At 54.0% G+C, this 17338-nt stretch overlaps 1 protein-coding gene across 3 annotated transcripts in view; it reads right to left on the reverse strand.

Moving 5' to 3' along the window:
- SEPTIN5 (septin 5) overlaps positions 1-17338 on the reverse strand; it is a 35579-nt gene that overhangs the window by 5284 nt on the left and 12957 nt on the right. For 2 of the 3 annotated variants that reach the window (XM_042828772.1, XM_042828773.1), the window contains 8 exons: positions 4389-4485; positions 3963-4049; positions 3276-3399; positions 2990-3124; positions 2208-2325; positions 1796-1897; positions 1070-1166; positions 15-150 (listed from right to left, as the gene is read on the reverse strand). In XM_042828772.1, the coding sequence (XP_042684706.1) occupies positions 15-150; positions 1070-1166; positions 1796-1897; positions 2208-2325; positions 2990-3124; positions 3276-3399; positions 3963-4049; positions 4389-4485 (896 nt within the window). Of the gene's footprint in view, positions 1-14; positions 151-1069; positions 1167-1795; positions 1898-2207; positions 2326-2989; positions 3125-3275; positions 3400-3962; positions 4050-4388; positions 4486-7504; positions 7640-17338 lie in introns of those variants that run through there. The other variant, XM_042828771.1, reaches the window with a different exon arrangement.

Consider the following 17338-nt stretch of genomic DNA (forward strand, 5'->3'; position numbering starts at 1 on the left):
CGGTAGGGACCCACCTGGTCATTTGCTGGATGCACTGAGCTCGGTAGTTCTCATAGTGGACATCACAAGTGACATCCTTCAGGTCATGCATGTGTGTCCGGATCAGCATATTCCGCAGCTTCACAAAGTCACAGTGTGCCTGATTTTCCACTACAGAAGCAAGAACAGATGAGCACCTGGACATCACACCTCACCAGCTCCATTCAGGGAGTCCCTTCTCACCTCCCAGAACCCAGGCCTGAAATAAAATTTACCCAGGACCCCTTCCCCATCCTGCCCCCCTCTCCCACTCCCTGTGCCAAAGACTCTCCCCTAGCCTTGGCACAGGCCTCAGTGATGCTCTGTGCCTGTCAGCCTTGAGGCCAGGCTGCTGAGGTCATTGTGTTCCCAGGACTTTTTCTGGGTAAGAGGATTAATTAAATACATATAGTAGAGCCTTGAGAGAGGATGCTGCTCCCAGATACATAGGATGTCATTATTACACATTACTACATTATTATTATGGGCAGCAACTGCTAGAGACAAATTGGTCATTCTCTCAGAATTTCAGATTGATTGTAAGGCCACTATAGGCAGGGTGGTTTCCAGTAGGAAACTTGAGTCAGCCCCTGAGGAGCAAAGCTACCAGCAGGCAACAGTCAGGAGAGCTGAAAGATTGCTGTTACCAAGGATGGCCAGGCCCCAAGGAGCCCTGGGGACTCGGGGGAAGTGCTGCACTTGGTAGCTGTGTGCTTGATTTGGCAATCTCTGTTTACCTCACTGAAGGGCTGGGGGAAGCTCTGACAAAACTCATTTCTGCCAATTACGAGCATTCAGACATGTACAGCCCACTCCAGAGCCAGAAAGAGAAAAGAGCCAGCAGCTGGGCATCCCAAGCAGCTGGCACCAACCCACAAGCAAACACACAGGGTTTTGGGACTGAAAATTGCAAGACCATAGAGCAATGTGCCAGCACAGGGGTGTCAGCAACAGCAGCAAAAGCCATTCCAAGGTTATTAGGGACTTTGTGAAATTTCTCCCTTTAGAAGAAGACACAGTCAGAGTGTCAGCTTCCAGGCACTGTGCTTACCTTCCACAATGCCCCATGGGTACAGACGTCCACGGACTCGCTGGCCTTTAGCTTCTACCACTGTGTTGCTGCCAATGACAGCAAAAGGAGCACTCTCCTGGAAAGAGATCTGAATCTGAATGTGTGTGTCCTGATCTGAATGTGTGTGTTTGGTGGCCCTGCTAGGCAGGGGGGTTGGAACTACATGATCCTTGAGGTCCCTTCCAACCCGGGTGATTCTGTGATTCTGTGATTCTGTGAGAGGTGATGCTGAGCTTGTGGCTGTCAACGGATTCCTCCTCCAAGGGCCAAGCTCAGGCAGAGAACAGGAGAGGAAGGGAAAGACACAGTGACATCCACACATGCATGGGACACCACAACACAATTACAGAGAAAAGCCTCAGGCACTGGGACCTACAGGTGGCTCGATTCCCAGCCTGACCTTCTCATGCCATACAACTCAGCCTTCTTCTCAAACATACACCCAGGGAACACCAGGGAAAGACTGACACCACCTAGTGGGACACCTGAAGTCCCGTGTCTTTATGCCACACTTCATGGCACCAGCAAGGACATCAAGCTCCCTTCTCCAGTCTGTCTACTATGTGAACCAATACAGGCTGCCTCCGGGGTACCAGCATCACCGTACAGGACTTTGGCACAGAAAGGACAGCTCTGGATCCTTCCAGAGCAACCACCATACCCAAGAGCCAGACTTCCCTGTCCCTCACTGAACTGGTTCCTTACCTTCAACTCTCTATCTTGCTGCTTGAACTCCTCATCTTCATCAGAGTCGCACTCAGGAAACTGGTACACTTTAATGCCAAATTTGTCAATCTCTTCCCGGATCTGAGTCCATGCAAAACAAGAACAAAAAGATGCTCCACTGAACAATACAGAAATTATGGGTTTAATATCATGGATTTGCTGTTGCCTACAGATGGGGAAGGGATTTGATGCTTCCTGTAGAGCTGGCCTCTCCGAAGACACCACTTCCCTTCTCACGTTTCTCATGCTGCAATTAGATCTGCAGATACTGTACACACACACACACACACACACACACAGACATACAGTATCTGTCTTTACATATTTACTACTCTCCCTCTTCACCACATCCCTGCCACCACATCAGGTATGTGGAAGAAGCACATCTCACCCTTTCTTTTAGCTTCCGGATCTCTGAGGGGATCAGGCAGTCAGCTTTGGCAATCAGGGGTACAATGTTAACCTTCTCATGAAGAGCCTTCATGAACTCGACATCCACAGGCCTCAGCCTGCAACAGGGATGAGGAGAGACATGATTGGCAAGGACATGACAAGCAGCTCCCCCCTCCAGCCTCTTCCACTTCACCCACCATCCCCAAAAAGAAGGGAAAAGGACAGTACTGTCATGAGAGTGTGGGGCAGCCTTCAGCTAGGGCTGCATTTGCAGGAAAGCTGTCTCAGACTTCAGATGCTGACACTTGTTGTGCAGACAGAAGCTGAGTATTCCCCTTACAGACTAAATATTGCCCAGGTCACAGCCCTGGCCTCCCACCAGCTGTCCTCTGTCGAAGGCAGCCAGCACATCTCCTGCAGCTGTTCTGGACTAGGCTGGCACGCAGGCCAGCAAGGCCTTGGCAGGGTTTGAAGGCAACTTAAAATTCTCTTTCCTACCCCTTGTTCAGGCTCAGGTAGATAGGAAGACACTGTGTGGCATTATTTCTCCTGATTTCAAAACCAGACTGCAGACCTGAGGGAGATCAGCTCTGTCTGCTTATGGGCAGTCTGCCTTGTCAGAGATGAGGAAGGAGGCTATGCTTGTCAAGGGGCAGCAGCTGGGTGGTTCTCCATCTGCACCAACAGCCAGACAGCAAATGAACAATGGAAGGGCAACCCAGGGGCACAAAGGTCTTCCCTCCAGCCTGAGTCATGCCCCATCCCCGGAGCAGCTCTCACCCATGCCCAAAGGGCGAGATGAAGTAGAGACAGCAGTGCACTCGGTTATCCTGGATGTTCTTTCGGTTCAGGCCGCTCTCGTCACGGAAGTACTGCTCAAACTGCTGGTCAATGTAGTCAGTGATGGGCTTCCAGCTGAGAAGGACAGTTCAATCAAAACCAAACCATGTGTGCAACAGCATGCTGTCCCTAGGGACTATGGTGCATCATCCCATCCCCACTGTCAGAGCCCCTTTCAGTGAAGCATCCACAGAAAACAGATGTGGTCAAGTTGCAGCCTGCTCACCATTCAGTGTTATTAACAGCATCTCCAAAGCCCGGTGTGTCCACTATGGTCAGCTTCAGCTTGACACCCTTCTCCTCAATGTCCACTGTGTGTTTGACAATCTCCACTGTCTGGTTGATTCTCTCTTTGAACAGGAGCACATGAGTTAAAGCCCTGCAGTAATGGTGGGGGTTCCAACTCACACCCACAACAGGCTGGCTCCCCTTATCACTGAGCACAGGGAATAACAGGAATTTCAAAAAGCCCTGATCGTACTCAAAGGAGCCTCAGGGAAGGTGTAGCAGGGGGGCAGGCAGCAGGCAGAGCTCTGACACAAAAACTGTCATGCTGCTTGCAGCCCAGATGTTCCAAACATTTTGTCCAATCGCTTGGAAAGGGGAATCTCTACTGCACTCCAACACCCAAGAACAAAAGACAAAACTCAGCATTTCATCCCAAAGGCATGGTGCTGCTCTGCAGCCTTATCTTGCCTTCATGGAATTGAAGAACCCTACAGCCAAACCATTTTTGCTGAAATACTAGTAGTGCCTCGACAGCCAGCAAAGGAGACCACAGCAACACAGCCAGGGCTGTGATCAGGCCATGCCTGTAGCTGCTGTTGAAGCAAGGAGCCAGGCCCTAGGACAGGGTGGACCTGTGGATACAAGGACCTATTTACCCCCCCCCCCCCCTTTGTCCCCAACTTACCCTCTGCATTGAGGAGCTTTCTGTCTTTGTACAGATCTGTCAGGAACAGGCTATTCACGAGCGTGGATTTGCCCAGACCCGACTCTCCTAATTGACAAAGTGCAAAGGGAAGGAGGGAAAAGCAAGCAACATGACCCACTAATCGACTTACAAATAAAATTCTGAGGCAGAGGAAGTGAGAGATATGAGCTGTCAAGAGCTGTTTATGGGCATTACGTTTTTCCAGCAGTGGGAGGACTTTTGCTGCAAGATGTCTCAATCCTCATATAAACATGCTCTTGCAGTTCCTCCATCCTCCCTTTTCTTCTCTCTCTCCCTCAGTCCCCATCTGGCCCTACCTTCACCACCCAAACCAACCCCACTGGGGGAGAAGCCACGCTCAGTGCCCACCATAGGGCCCAGCTGTCCCACCCCGGGCAGCCTCACCTGCAACCATCAGGGTGAAGTCGAAACCCTTCTTCACAGATTTCCGGTGGACCTGGTTCGGCAGAGTGGCAAAGCCCACGTACTGCTTCTCATGGTCCTGCAGGGCAGAGGCGGACAGAAGCAGGTCAGGGTGTGCCACCGCTCCTGCTCAAGCAACAGGGAGTTGGATTCAGAAGAGCTGAAAAGCCCCGAGACAGAGCCAAGGGGTGGAGGAGAGGTGGGTCCCTGCCTTGGCAGCGGTGTGAGGCATGGCACACACATCCTCAGGCCTCAGGGACCTCTCCCAGCTCACAGCCACTTCCCAGGGAAGAGGTGGACTCACCATCCCTGGAGGCATTCAAGAAACATGGAGATGTGGCACTTAAGGACACAGTTCAGTGAGCATGGTGGGGATGGGCTGTCAGTTGGACCTGATGATCCTAGAGGTCTTTTCCAACCTGAAAGGCTCTACGATTGTATGATTTGTGCATCTCTCCCCACAGAGAGCTGTGCAGCTGGACTCTGTGATTAGCGCCCCTGGGCTTCTGAGCAGCCGAAGGCGCGGTGGTTCGGCTTCTGCTTGAGCCGAGAGGGGCTTATTTCTTGCTCTGCCACAGCCACTCCTGGGTGAGTAAGAGGTAATCCTGAATAATCTCCAGTGTTATTTCTGAGGAGATGGAAGCTCAAGGAGCACAGAAAGTGGGGTGATGCAAAATTATTCAGTACACTGGCAAGGTGCCTTTGGGGAGGGTATTACATATGGTATTGCCAGCGAATGAGTTCTTGCCCCACAGTCCCCACTCCCTGAGCACACAAAAGCTGCAGCCACCCCACAGAAACACTGTGCTTTGCACAAGGGCACTGAAGGCACACAAGGAGCAACACAGACCCTGACAAACTCTTCCTTTCTTGCATAGTTTTGAAGCCAGACCCACAGCCCAGAAAGGCGAGAAGGAATGGAGCAAATGAGCTTAGGAAGAAATGGGGACAAATAGAAGCTCTCACACAGCCAAGCTCTTGTTTGGGCACGGGGAATGGACCTCTGCTGACTTTTAGCAGCCTTGGAAGAAAAACTGCCTGCTCTGTCCAGAGACTTTACATGTGAAGCAGCACTGAGCACAGACCAATAACACCACAGCAGAGGCTTGGGGTGTGTTGCTCTTCTTCTCTTTGTTTTTTTCAACTAAAAAATGACTAAATGCTGACTAAAGGCTGACAGCGGAGATCTCTGGTGCAACACTGCTTACTTCAGCCAGGTGTAACTGGCTGAACCTGATCTCTTGTTTCTGTTCAGCCCAACCAAGAAAGCGTGGATTTACTGTACTGCTGGTGCTTCCCCATAGCTGTGTAGAATCAGGATGCTTCATGATAAATGCAAATCCCAGCTGGCGCAGGATGCTGCCCTTTTCCTGTGGCTCAGGTGACCATTTCCTCTGCAACAAAGCAGGGCAGCGCTGAGCACAAGCTCAAGGGTAGAGCTTCCCTCCCACAACAGGAGGCAGCTGGAGCTGTGGGGGAAAATCCATCCCCAGCTCTGTCTCCCCCACCCAACCAATGACCATCACGTGCACAGAGCAAAAGGTGAGAAATGCAGGAGAAACAGTGCGGAGTGGTCAACTCTATTAACAGCCCTCCCCTGGGAAAGAACACCTTGGCCCCTGCACCGCAGCCAGAGCATCCCACGGTTCACGCACCTCAGCTTTGAGACACAATGCATGCTTCATCCAGGCAAGGCATCTCAGCCAAAATCAGTGTGGCACGTAAGGAGCCCCAGTAACCTTCTGAGCCTGGTGCTAGCCTTGCTCAAAGCCCCACATCGCTCAATCTTTGTTAGTACTCAACATGGATGCTGTCTGCAGAGCCACCGTGCACATGATGGAGAGCACCGATGGGAGCTGTGCTGCCGGCAGCCCTCCTCACGCTGCCTTTGTCCCATGCCTGGGGACGCACTGCATGCAGCACAGCAGAGCCCACCAAAAGATACTGCTGATGTTTGGGAGCTTGCTGTAAACAGAAACCCCCCACGCCAAGCAAAACATGTCTGCACCCTCCTTCAGCACGCTGCGTCCCTGCATCCTCCATCACCCAGGCAGCCGCTCAGCTCCTGGTAGGCCATGCTCTCCCTGTTGGTTCGAGCCAAGGAACCAGAAGGTTTGAGCCCTGATCCTGCCTAGGGCAGAGATCCCCATTATCAAGGTATTTGCTGTCCTACAGCCACGGAGAGAGGCAGGTATGAGAGAAGTCTCCATCACCCCTGAGTCCTTCCTCATCTCCTTTATGGCTGTGCTATTCAGAGAAGCAGACATCATGCAACTTCACCATTTATCCTGGAGATAAATGAGGCTTGCTGAGTGCATCCCAAAGTGCTAAAATTAAACACCACAGGACCACAGAAAATTTGAAGAATGGCCCCCACTCTATTTCTGGAACTAAGCCTGCAAATGGGGAAGGCTGTGCTGGGATCCTGACGATGCCCCCGGCCCAGCCAGGCCCTGAACGCCCAGCTCACGCTCACTGCACCGCGTCACCGCGCTGCCAGCTGCAGGGCGGCGGCTCCCGGCTCAGGGAAGCGGGGAAAGCAGAAGCCGCCCGGTTCCTCTCGGCGGTCCTTCCTTCGCACGGCCACCACATCCGCATCTGCACACGCCAGCACGGCCCTTCCCCTCAGCACAGAGTGCCCTTCGCTTCCTTTCATTGCCAGAAAGCCGATAAATTCCCAGCCCCAACAGCCCCGTGTACATCTGCCTCCTCCGGCCCGCTGCTACGTACGGGAGACCAGCAGAGCCGCTCGCCCACCAGCGTTTGCGGCAGAAAACGGGGCTTGCAAAGCGCAGCCCGAACGCGGCCACGCAAAGCACGCACACCGCTCGTGCCCCGCGCTGCCCAGGCGCGCACGCCATTCCGAAGAGAGAATCGCCGCACGAGATAACGGCACGGAAACGGCATCCCCAGCCGTCCGCCCGCCCTGCCCAAGGGCTCCGCTCTCCCCTCCCCTCCCTCCGCCGCCCCCGGCCATCTCCTCCTCGCCTCCTTCCTTCCGCTCCGTCGCTTCTCGCAGGGCTCCCGTCGCACAGCGGCCGGCCGCTCGGGCACCGCGCTCCCCCCGCCCGCGTGCCGCTATAAATACATGCCCGTACCTTCAGCTTGGCCGGGTGGCTTCGCTGTGCCTGCGTCCGCGGGGAAAGCAGCCTCTCCACTAACCGCTCCTGGATAATGAGCGAATCCATAACCGCGGCCGGCGGCACAGCCAGCCACTGCGGGCCGAGAAGAAAAACACCCAACCCATGCGTTCCCTCCCAGCTCTCGCTAAACCCATGCGGCAGCCCCCCGCCCACGGCCGCACACACGCGCAGGGCGGCTCGGCGAGGAGCGGCGACGTTTGCGGGCTCCCACGGCAGCGCCCCGGGACTTGCCGTCCCTCCGTGCCGCGGGAGGTGCCGCCTGCGGGGCCGGCACTGCACGCACCGCCCGCTGTCGCTCCGTCCCCGTCCCGCAGTTCCGCGCACGACGGCTGCCGCCCCTCTCCCGGCTCCGCTCATCCGGCCGGAGCGGCCCTCGGATATCCCGACGCGTGCAGAAGCGTTGGGCTCCGAACTATCAAGAAATACCTGTGCGTTTGATAAGCACGCAGATCCAGCAAAGGCTCAGCACAGAAAAATTGTGCAACCTTCAAGTCTGGGAGCCTGCAATATCAGATCCACAATTCATCTTTTCTGTGCAGCCACAGAAGCTGCAAAGGAATTTATCTGAAACAAACAAAAGCTTATAACCTCATATAACAACACGACTCCAGAAACTGGGCAGTAAATTTGCTGGCACGTAGAATGAAGTCACACAAGACGGCGGTGCTGGATGAACCTGCAGCTCGACACACAGGTTCCTGAGCAGCTCCTGCCCGTGAGCAAGGAAGAACAAAGGCTCTGCTTTACACCACTGCGCATCTCCTACCCGCAGTCTCTGCTGCCTCACTGAGAGCCACGGCCTTCTGGCAGCCACTGCCCAGAGCGCAGCATCCACCAGGGCCCACCCCCCATGCAGCTGTCACAAGGCTCTGCCACAAAGTACTGAGATACCTGGGAGCTGCTGCAAGAGCAGGAAGGTCTCAGAACCTGGGTTTCTACAATACTGTCTTACAGGGAGGGGAGGAAAAGGGGGAGAAAAGAAAACGGACAAAGAAGAACTGTGTGTTAGCTCCACTGCCATTCTGCAAGCTGAGGAAAGGTGACCTCAGAAGTCGCAGTAAAAGGTCCTAAAGGCTGGGAAATGTAAGACAAAAACATGTCAAACATCAAAGAATGCCATCAGCATCCTTAAATTCCACTTGCTGGATTTTGTTCCCAATCATTTCTGAGTGTAACACTACTCAGGAAACCTGGATTGAGATCCGTGTGAGGCAAAAGTTGCCACTTCTCAGAACACCTGATCCACCTCACGCGACAGCTCTTCCCTGCTGTGAGGTGGGGATGTTTTTAGGGAGCAGATAACGCTTACAGCAAGCAGTGCTGTACTGCTCCCAGCTCAGCAGTAGGTCAGGCCATGCTCATGACACCTTTTTCCTCTCTTAGATTCCCAGTATCTGATTCTGCTTCCCTGCCTGGAGCGCTCCATCATCACGGCCTGCAGCTCATGCACAGCTGAGGAGCAGCAGAGATTCCATGCTCTGTGCCAGGCAGGAGGAGCGATGGCTCGGGGACGCAGAGACACATTCAAACTCACTCTGACACCACAGAGGTGTCACATGGCCTTCCACACTGTAAACCACAATAGCTGTAACCAAACCCTTTCCAACCTCCAAGAGTTCTCATGCTTTGAAACACGCTTTCCTGAAGACCGCAGGCCACACGGCCACCAACCACAGGCATCTGTCAGCCTGGGCACAGGGAGAACGCTGCGTCCTTGCGAGCCTCCCGCACCCAACAGGAGCATTCTTCTATGGTGGGGTCATGGATGAAGTCAACATTGATTTGGTTGAGGCAAAACCACAGGGCCCTAGGAACCATGCTGACAGTGCAGACAGGAACAAGGAGCTGCTGTCTCCCACAGCACACACGGCTCTCAGGACTGGCAGCCAGGGAGGAATTCCAGCTCGGACGCCAAGCCCGGGAATGCAGAAAGCACAATGAGAAAAGGAACCCAGGAAGGTAGCTCTTGGCTAATGAGGGCTTTCAAAATGCTCAAGGAGGGCTGTCTGGTCTGACTCAGCCTCCTCCACCTTTCCAAGAGATGAAGAGCCAAGGAAAGAACACATTTCTATCACACTGATGTACTGCAGGGCACACCCACAGCCACAGGCTCAGGTTGGTCCACCTCCCAAAGACAGCCGAGCCAAGCCTTGTTTTGCCTCTGCTCCTTCTGATAACCCCTACCTCCCCACGCAGACAGCTCAGCAGGGAATCTAGAGCAAAAACAAGCGCTTTCTTCCTTTGGCTCCCAGAAAACAGCTTGGTGAGAGCCCCTCTGGGCAGGGGACACGGTGTGAGGGAAGAGCTGCAGCTGGGCACCAGCATCACTGTCCTACGTTCTTCTTTGTTACAGGGGATTTCTAGCCTGCAGGGCTGCAGATGGGCCCAGAGAAGAGGAGAGAAAATACATTAGTTCACAGCATTAGATGTCAACTCACAGAAGGCAGAATTCACCACTGGACAGCATAGAAATGCTCCTGGAGAGCAGCACATCGGCCTCACATCGGCAGGGCACAGCCCACCATCAGCCCAGGAACAAAGGGCAAGGAGCTGTGCTCCGCCAGCAGCACTGAGCCATGGCTGACGCAGGGCTGTGCTGTCACACCATCAGCGGGGCTGGGAGCGAAGGAAGGTTTCCTGGCCGCTGCAGGAAACACGCAGCACAGCCCAGGGGAGGCAATGGAGGGACGGCGGCACGCAGCGCAGCGCTTTGTGCAGGCGGCTGCAAACGTGACGAGCGAGGAGCAGAAACAACGCGATGATGGGCAAGGAGAGAACAGCACAGATCAGAGATGGGGCGGGGAGAGGAAATTCTGTTCTTGACTAAATACATATATGGTGCTGGCTGGGCTCCACCCACAGCGACAGCCCTGCTCTCCAGGCAGGGAGGCCTGCTCTCTGCTTGGCTTTTCCAATGAGTTGGCCTCAGGACTGCTGTGCTCCGGCTCTGCTCTCAGTGAGCAGCCACGATTGCATTGGGGAACAGGTACCTTCAGCCCACAGAGGGCTGTACAGAGGACTGGTGAAGCTCTGCATATCCACACCTCCACAAGGTCAGCATGGTCGCATCGTGACATTTATAGTTCTTCCTTTGAAGCAAAGCTATTTGCAGAACTCCCCACAGAAGGAAAATTCAGTTCCTGGCTTCTTTCTACCAAGACAGGACAGGTAATGCCAGAGAAGCAGTTTGTTTGTGGCAGGAGGATGCTCCCCACTCTGATTGCTGCAGTAGAGGCAGAAGAACTGCAGATGCCACTCCTGCAGGCAGGTCTGAGTCCAGCTGCAGTCCTGCTGCCTCCTCCCGTGCCTCTGTCTGGCTGTGCAGAAAGTCAGTGCTGGCCGTGGGCAGGTAAATCTCACGGGGTTTGGACTGCTGCTCCATCACCTGCATAGCACTCAGGCTCACCTGAGTGAGAAAATGCCTTGCTGATCTAACCTCTGATGATTAAACCTTGAACTTACAAGCAAAACTCCAGGTATGTGGTCATGGAGAGCATCAGAGCCCTGACGCTCCGGCCAGGCTTTATCGTTTTATGCTCAGAAAAAAGCAGGCCAGCATTGCAAAGTTCCCAACACACGGGCTTAATCTCCGGCACACATGTGCCATGAGCACAATCAGCACAGCAACCAAATTTCCTTTCTTTTGCCAGCCTCTCAGGTCAAACTTCACTTTTTACTCAAGGAGCACAGCTGTTTTGTCACGTAATCCCTCCAGAAATCTATCAAATTGCATTTTAAAAGGTATTTGTGCTCCTGCTTCCACCTGAATTGCCCCAACCTTCCCAGGAGGCACTGTGTGACTCCTCCACTTCCAGCTCTGAAACAGGACCGCGGTCCAACAATTCCCACTTGTTTAAACTTCTGACTCCCTCTGGAGCAAGTTCACAGCTTCTGTCACACCCAGCACCTCTGATCACTGTTCAGGATCATCTGAAATACAACTAATTGGACAGAGGTGGAGGAGGCACAGCCACTTGCAGGCAGAGCTCCCTGCTGCTGTACACGTTCCTGGCGGGGAGAAGTAAGCCTGCAGACAGTGGGTCCCACGGAGGCCACCTGGGGTCACCACCAGCCGCTGCCCTGCCCACGGCCAACTCGTTATCAGTGTTTGGATCAGGCTTGCAATTGGTTGTGTTTCACGTAGGGTCACAGGCACCTTCCAATGCAAACACAACGAAGACCTTAGCAAAGGGTGGGGGTGACAAATTTGACCCATTCGGACAGGAGGAGAAAAGAGGCAGCGCAGAAGGGCTGCAGCACTCCCTCAGCACTGCTGCTGTTTTTCTTTCCTTCTGTTTCCACCAAATCTGCCGCATGAATCAGGCTGACATAGATTCCCTCCCTCTCATCTCAAAGCCACAGCTGGGAAAAGCAGAGGCAGTGCTGGGCCCCGCCTGCCCCAGGGAAGCCAGAACAGGAACACTTGGGAGAAAAACAGGTACATCGTGTCCCATGGCCTAGGAATGGCTGGGCTGGGAGCCCTGTGGAGAGAGAGAACGGAAACTAGAGGTGACATCCTCAGAAACAGAAGGGCACTGCTTCTCCAGCTCTCAAGTTATCCATCCAAATGCCAAAAACATCAGCAGTTTGGAAAGCTCGCGATGCACATTTACATGCACAGACAGCAAAAATTTCAGGACAGGATCCTACAGAAGGTCCACTTCAGAGTTATAGGTAGTGGTCCCAATCCTGCTATCCTTACTCACCGAGTAGTCCCATTGAAATAGAGACGACTACTCATGTGAGTAAGGGATGCAGGATCAGGCCTGTCTACCAAAGAGGCTGAATCCTGAACCAGAGAGGACATCATGGCCTCCAAACATCATCAGACACTCAGCAGTAGGGCTGGTCTGAGGGCATGGCTGGGGAAGGCAGTCTGAGCACACCGAGCAGGGCCCTGCAGAACAAGCAGTGGGTATCAAAGGGAATCAGGCAGGCATGCTGCTGGTTCATCTGCAATACACCCATCTCACCGATGCTCCCAGCCCTGCAAGAAGGTGTTTTAATCATGCTGACCGCCCAGAAGGCTCCCAAAATAATACTGGGAGAAAACAAGCCAACTGCCTTGGGACAGTTCCCAACTTCTTGGTCTCCCAACTACAATTAATGTAACTTTAGGAGTAGTAGGAGATGCTCACAAGAAAAGAGAATGAGCCCACTCTTAGGTCACCAAATCATTTTTAATTCCATTAATTAAGGGAAAAAAGGCAGTGCTCAAAAGTAAACTTCAATCCTGGGAGGCATCCAGCAAGAGGAACACCAGCCCGAGGCCCTGAGAGCCATAGCCCTCCAAGCAGGGGGCTCCTGCAGCCCTCAGACCCCCAGGCTCTCCCACCCTCCCTCTGCTGACCCACGTGGTCTCACCTGGCTCCCCACGACCCCAGACTCCCAGCACCCTCTGACTGATCTGCACAAACTTCAGCCTGCCCCGGGCTGGGCCCTGCCTCAGGGTAACGTCTGTCTTTGCAGATGGATAATTAGATTCCCTTTTCCATTTCCTTTTCCTCCTGATGGTTTCTCTGCCTGGCAATTCCCCCCGCAGCCCTGCACAATCCAGCAGCATTAGTCAGAGGGAAATTCTGCTCCCTTTCTCCCCTGGTTGTTTCTCTTAGTTCAATATAAACAGCAGAGTGAACTGCGCAACAGTTTGAGTATTTCATTGCAGAAGCATTTGTCCTTTTCAGCCTGGCAAACAGTTTTCCTCCCACACCTGCACCCTGCTCCTTCTCCTGACTGACACAGGAAATGAGCATCATTAAAATAAATGTGATGGCGTTGGCAATTGGAAGCAATAAGCTAATCAGCAGGAAGATGCAATCAGCGACGCTACGGCTGCAGCACAGCGCAGTTTATGAGCAGCAGCACAAAGCATTCAGTCGGGGCAGGGCTGGGAGAAGCACACATGGCTGTCAGCAGGAGGCGAGGTGCTCTCAGAGAATGATCATAGCACATTTCTCCTGCAGGAAACAAAACCCCAGCAAGAGAAGAGAGAGCAACCATGAAATAAGGGTAACCCAACCCAAGGCTCTCTTCCAGAGGTCCCTGATGAAGCATACACAGGCCCTGAGTGTTTAGGACATCAGTCCTTCAGTCCTGCCATCAGGCAGCTGCTCTCTGGGAAGCAGTGCTGGTCCCACAGGCCTTGGTGCTTGCTATACAGCCCCAAGGCCTGCAGGGATGCACAGACACATCTCCACCTGACAGAACACAACGGAGAGCTGTCCTGCTGCGATTTACTGCTCCCCCTTCACCAGCGATGTAGAGGCTGAGCTTCGCAGATCTGTCGGTTCTGGCCTCACGCACTCTGCAGCACACTGTGTTCTCCATGGGCAATGTCCCGAGCCCACACAGAGCCTGCAGGTCTCACAGCCCACTGGTGCACATCACAGAGACTTCCAGCTGCTCCGCATCACGCCTGGGGAAGCAGGAGATGCTGTCCAATGCTTTCCTGTCCCTTTCTCCTCCATCTCCTTGCTCCAGCAAACACTAAGCTTGGTTACACCTCTGCTGCACAAACTGCTGCTTGCCCTGCGGCCTGACAGGAGATTTACATTTTGTTAAATGCTGTGATGATGGAAGAAAACTTCAGGTCACTGAAAATCTAAGTCAAACCGTGCTGTCTGTCAAAGAGAATTTAAACAGTGTTTCTATCAGCCTTAAGAGTAGTAGTCAGAAACTGCTGAGTGTTGCTTCTCCTCATCAGAGATGCTGACCAGGATGGAAAAGATACAAATATTGAGGCCAAGTTTGCAGTAAAACAGAGCAAATACCTTCTTGAATCAGATGGATACCTTTGACTTCCATAACAGAGATGCACCTTCACCCGGACCCTTCCCAGGAGAATGTCCCTATGGACTATTGACCAAGATGCTGGCAGGGCCCTGATGGCCCTGTGGTACTGTGACCCTGCTCTGGGCTGCTCCGGGAAGCAGCACAGCTGCCTGGCAGGGAGCGTGGCTCAGCCCTCGCGCTGCTCTGTGCAAAGCTGCAGCAGTGAGGTTCCTACCAACCGCTGAGATGACGCCATCTGTTTCCACTTATGTGCTGGCTCACAGGAGCAGCTGCAAAGGGCTCCAGAGAGACATTGCTCTCCTGAGTGGACAGGGACTGCACTCTGTCTCCCAGAGCAATGTAGTACTTCCTTTCCATGCAAAAGACAGCTGGAAGGCAGCAGCCCCCGGCTTGGTTTTGCTTAGGCTCTGACGCACACACCCACAGGCCACAGCCCTGCAGGAACAGAACTGCTCCCAGCAGCCACACAACTGCACTGAATTAATCCCTGCTCTGCATGGCACTGCAGCAGACGAGGGATTGACTGAGCCATACCCACATCTCTTGGTCTGTCCTCTACAAAAAGAATCTGCTGCTGATGAACCAAGATCCCAAAATTAACAGCTACCAAAGCCTCTTTCTTTCTGTATCAGAACTCACACTGTGCAAGTCAATCTTTATCTAGACGCCTTTTTCATGCATTATTTCTCTGTACACTTGGTGCAAATGGGCACCCACCCCAAAAAGGAGCAAAACAGCTGCTGTGGTGGAGGAATGTTCAGGCTGCTCCTGAGAACAGCATCAGGAGGGAAGGGATCAAAACAGGACACTGTGTGTGGGACTAAGGGCAGTATTGGCACTGCCTGGCCCTCGGTCTGCAGGGCTCTGCCTCATCCTTTCCACCTGCTTCAGGAGGGAAAGAGTTCTCTTGCTCAATTTCATGCTTTGAAATATATTGCTTAATTCTTAGCAAATTGGGTTCAGCAACTACCCTTTTCCTGTGGTTGCTGCTTCCTCTCTGGGCACACACAGTGTTCTTTGGAGCCAGAAGAGACCTCGTGTTCCTCCCAGCCTGCCCTCTCGAGCCCTGCAGCTGCCTTTCCTCTGGAAGGGTCGGTGTCAGTGTGGATGGGCAGACCGCATGCTAAGCTCTCCTTTTCTCTCACCAAAGTCCTCATTGTCCTGCTCTGTTGGTGGCAACCAAACAGAGTTTTCCTGGAGAACAGTTCTCTTTGGCCAGAAGAGACAACATACCAGGTCTCGACATAACCACCACGTGGCAGCAGGAGCACCCCAGGACACCAGCCACCAGTTGGATAAAACTGCCATAGAATCAAAATTGCTGAGCATCCTGCACAGCTTCACAGAGGGAATTCTTTCCACTACGATCTTGTCCTACTGCTTCAACCCACTGCCAGCTCCTCAGCCCACCCTCGATCTCACACCCCAGCCACCACCAGCTGTGCTGCAGGGGTGGCTCTCAGTGCCCTGGCAGCAGCTCCTGAGGACACGGCTCTGCTGAGCTGTGCAGTGCAGCACCAGCACCGCAGCCAGAGATGGGACAGCAGCTGAGGAGCCCAGGTGACAGCCCCAGATGCACCTGCATCAGCTGGAAAAGACGGTTGTTCTTCAAAGCGTATCTCTTATTAGCGTGTGTAGTGCAGCAGCCCAAGCTAAGGAGTTTCCCTCACTTCTTCGCCAACCTATCACACACCGTTAAGCAATCCCATTCAGCCTGCTCTGCCAAACTCTGCAAGAAATAACTCCCTTAAAAGCCGCAGGTAGAGCATCGTCGTCACCTTGGTCTGCGCCAGCCCTGCCCCCGTACTCGCGGTGCCGCTCCTGGACGCGGCGCAGTGCAGGGAACGCACGCAGCCTCACGTCGCAGCTCCGGGCCACACACGCAGCCAGGCTGCGAGCGCAGGATGGAGGTGCAGGAGTGCCTCCCGCAGCCACCGGGCAGGGCCGTGCTCGGGCACGCACGACCCCAGCGCAGACCTCCCATAGCGAAGGGCGAGCTGGAGCCCCCGGCACCGGGCAGCCGCTCAGCGCCGAGCCGGGGGAGCGCGGCTGGGCACGGAGAGCCGCATTAGCGCAGAGCTGACAAACCTCCCGCAGGCGGCAGGGCCTGCTACAAAGGCTCCTTTGTTCCAGACACACGAGCCCATTTCATGCTGCCGCCCGGACACATTAGCGTTATTGTACCCTACAGACACGGCGAGTGGCAACGGCTCGGGGCTCAGCGGCCCCTTTGGGGAGGGCACGCAGGAGGCGCAGATGGCCGGAGCCCCACCAAGCAGCGAGCGCTGCAAGTCCTCCATCACCAGCGTGTCTTCCTCGGGGCTCCGACGGCACGGAGCCCTTCTCACAGAGCTGGCAGAGCTGCTCTGTCACGCAGCCAGCCACACTTACCCACCCTCTGCACTCCATCGCCATCAGTAGAGCTGGGGATGCTGAGCAGAGAGGAGAAAAAGGCGGCATTTAACACAAAACCCCTGCTTATTCACCTACTTACATCATATACAGGTGAGAAGACAGCTCTGCAACAGGAAGGAGGAAAACGGGACTGTAAACTGACACAAATGGCAGGATCTGCCTCCAGTGCAAGAGGGAAGAGGGGCAGTGGGGCAGGAGAAGTCTAGTTTGATCCAAAGAAGAGTCAAATTCTCTGTTCAGCAACGGTGGGATGGAATTTACATCTGGGCAGCAGTCTTGGTACCACCTGGGATGAGGCCAAGAGAAAAGCAAATTCCTCTTACCCCCCTTCAGTACTGCCTACCCAGAGTCAGGGAGGTTCCTCTACAGTCACACAGATGAAACAGAAGACTGCTTTTATTTTCCCAGCCGTAGCCTGCCAAAGCTCAGCATCTCTTCAGCCTGAGTTTGTGCCAGAAGAAATCCAGGCTTAAGGGGAAGTGGCTGGACTCCCCCGCATGACTTGTGAGACAGCGCTCAGGCTGTGCTCACTGCAGTTCGCTCGTATGCCAAAGTCCAGGGCTGTGCTCGGCAGGGCAGCCT

The sequence above is a fragment of the Centrocercus urophasianus genome, unplaced genomic scaffold, assembly GCF_019232065.1.
Source record: "Centrocercus urophasianus isolate 14NV4802_14NV808 unplaced genomic scaffold, USGS_Curo_1.0 seq_30, whole genome shotgun sequence".
NCBI classification, from domain to species: domain Eukaryota; kingdom Metazoa; phylum Chordata; class Aves; order Galliformes; family Phasianidae; genus Centrocercus; species Centrocercus urophasianus.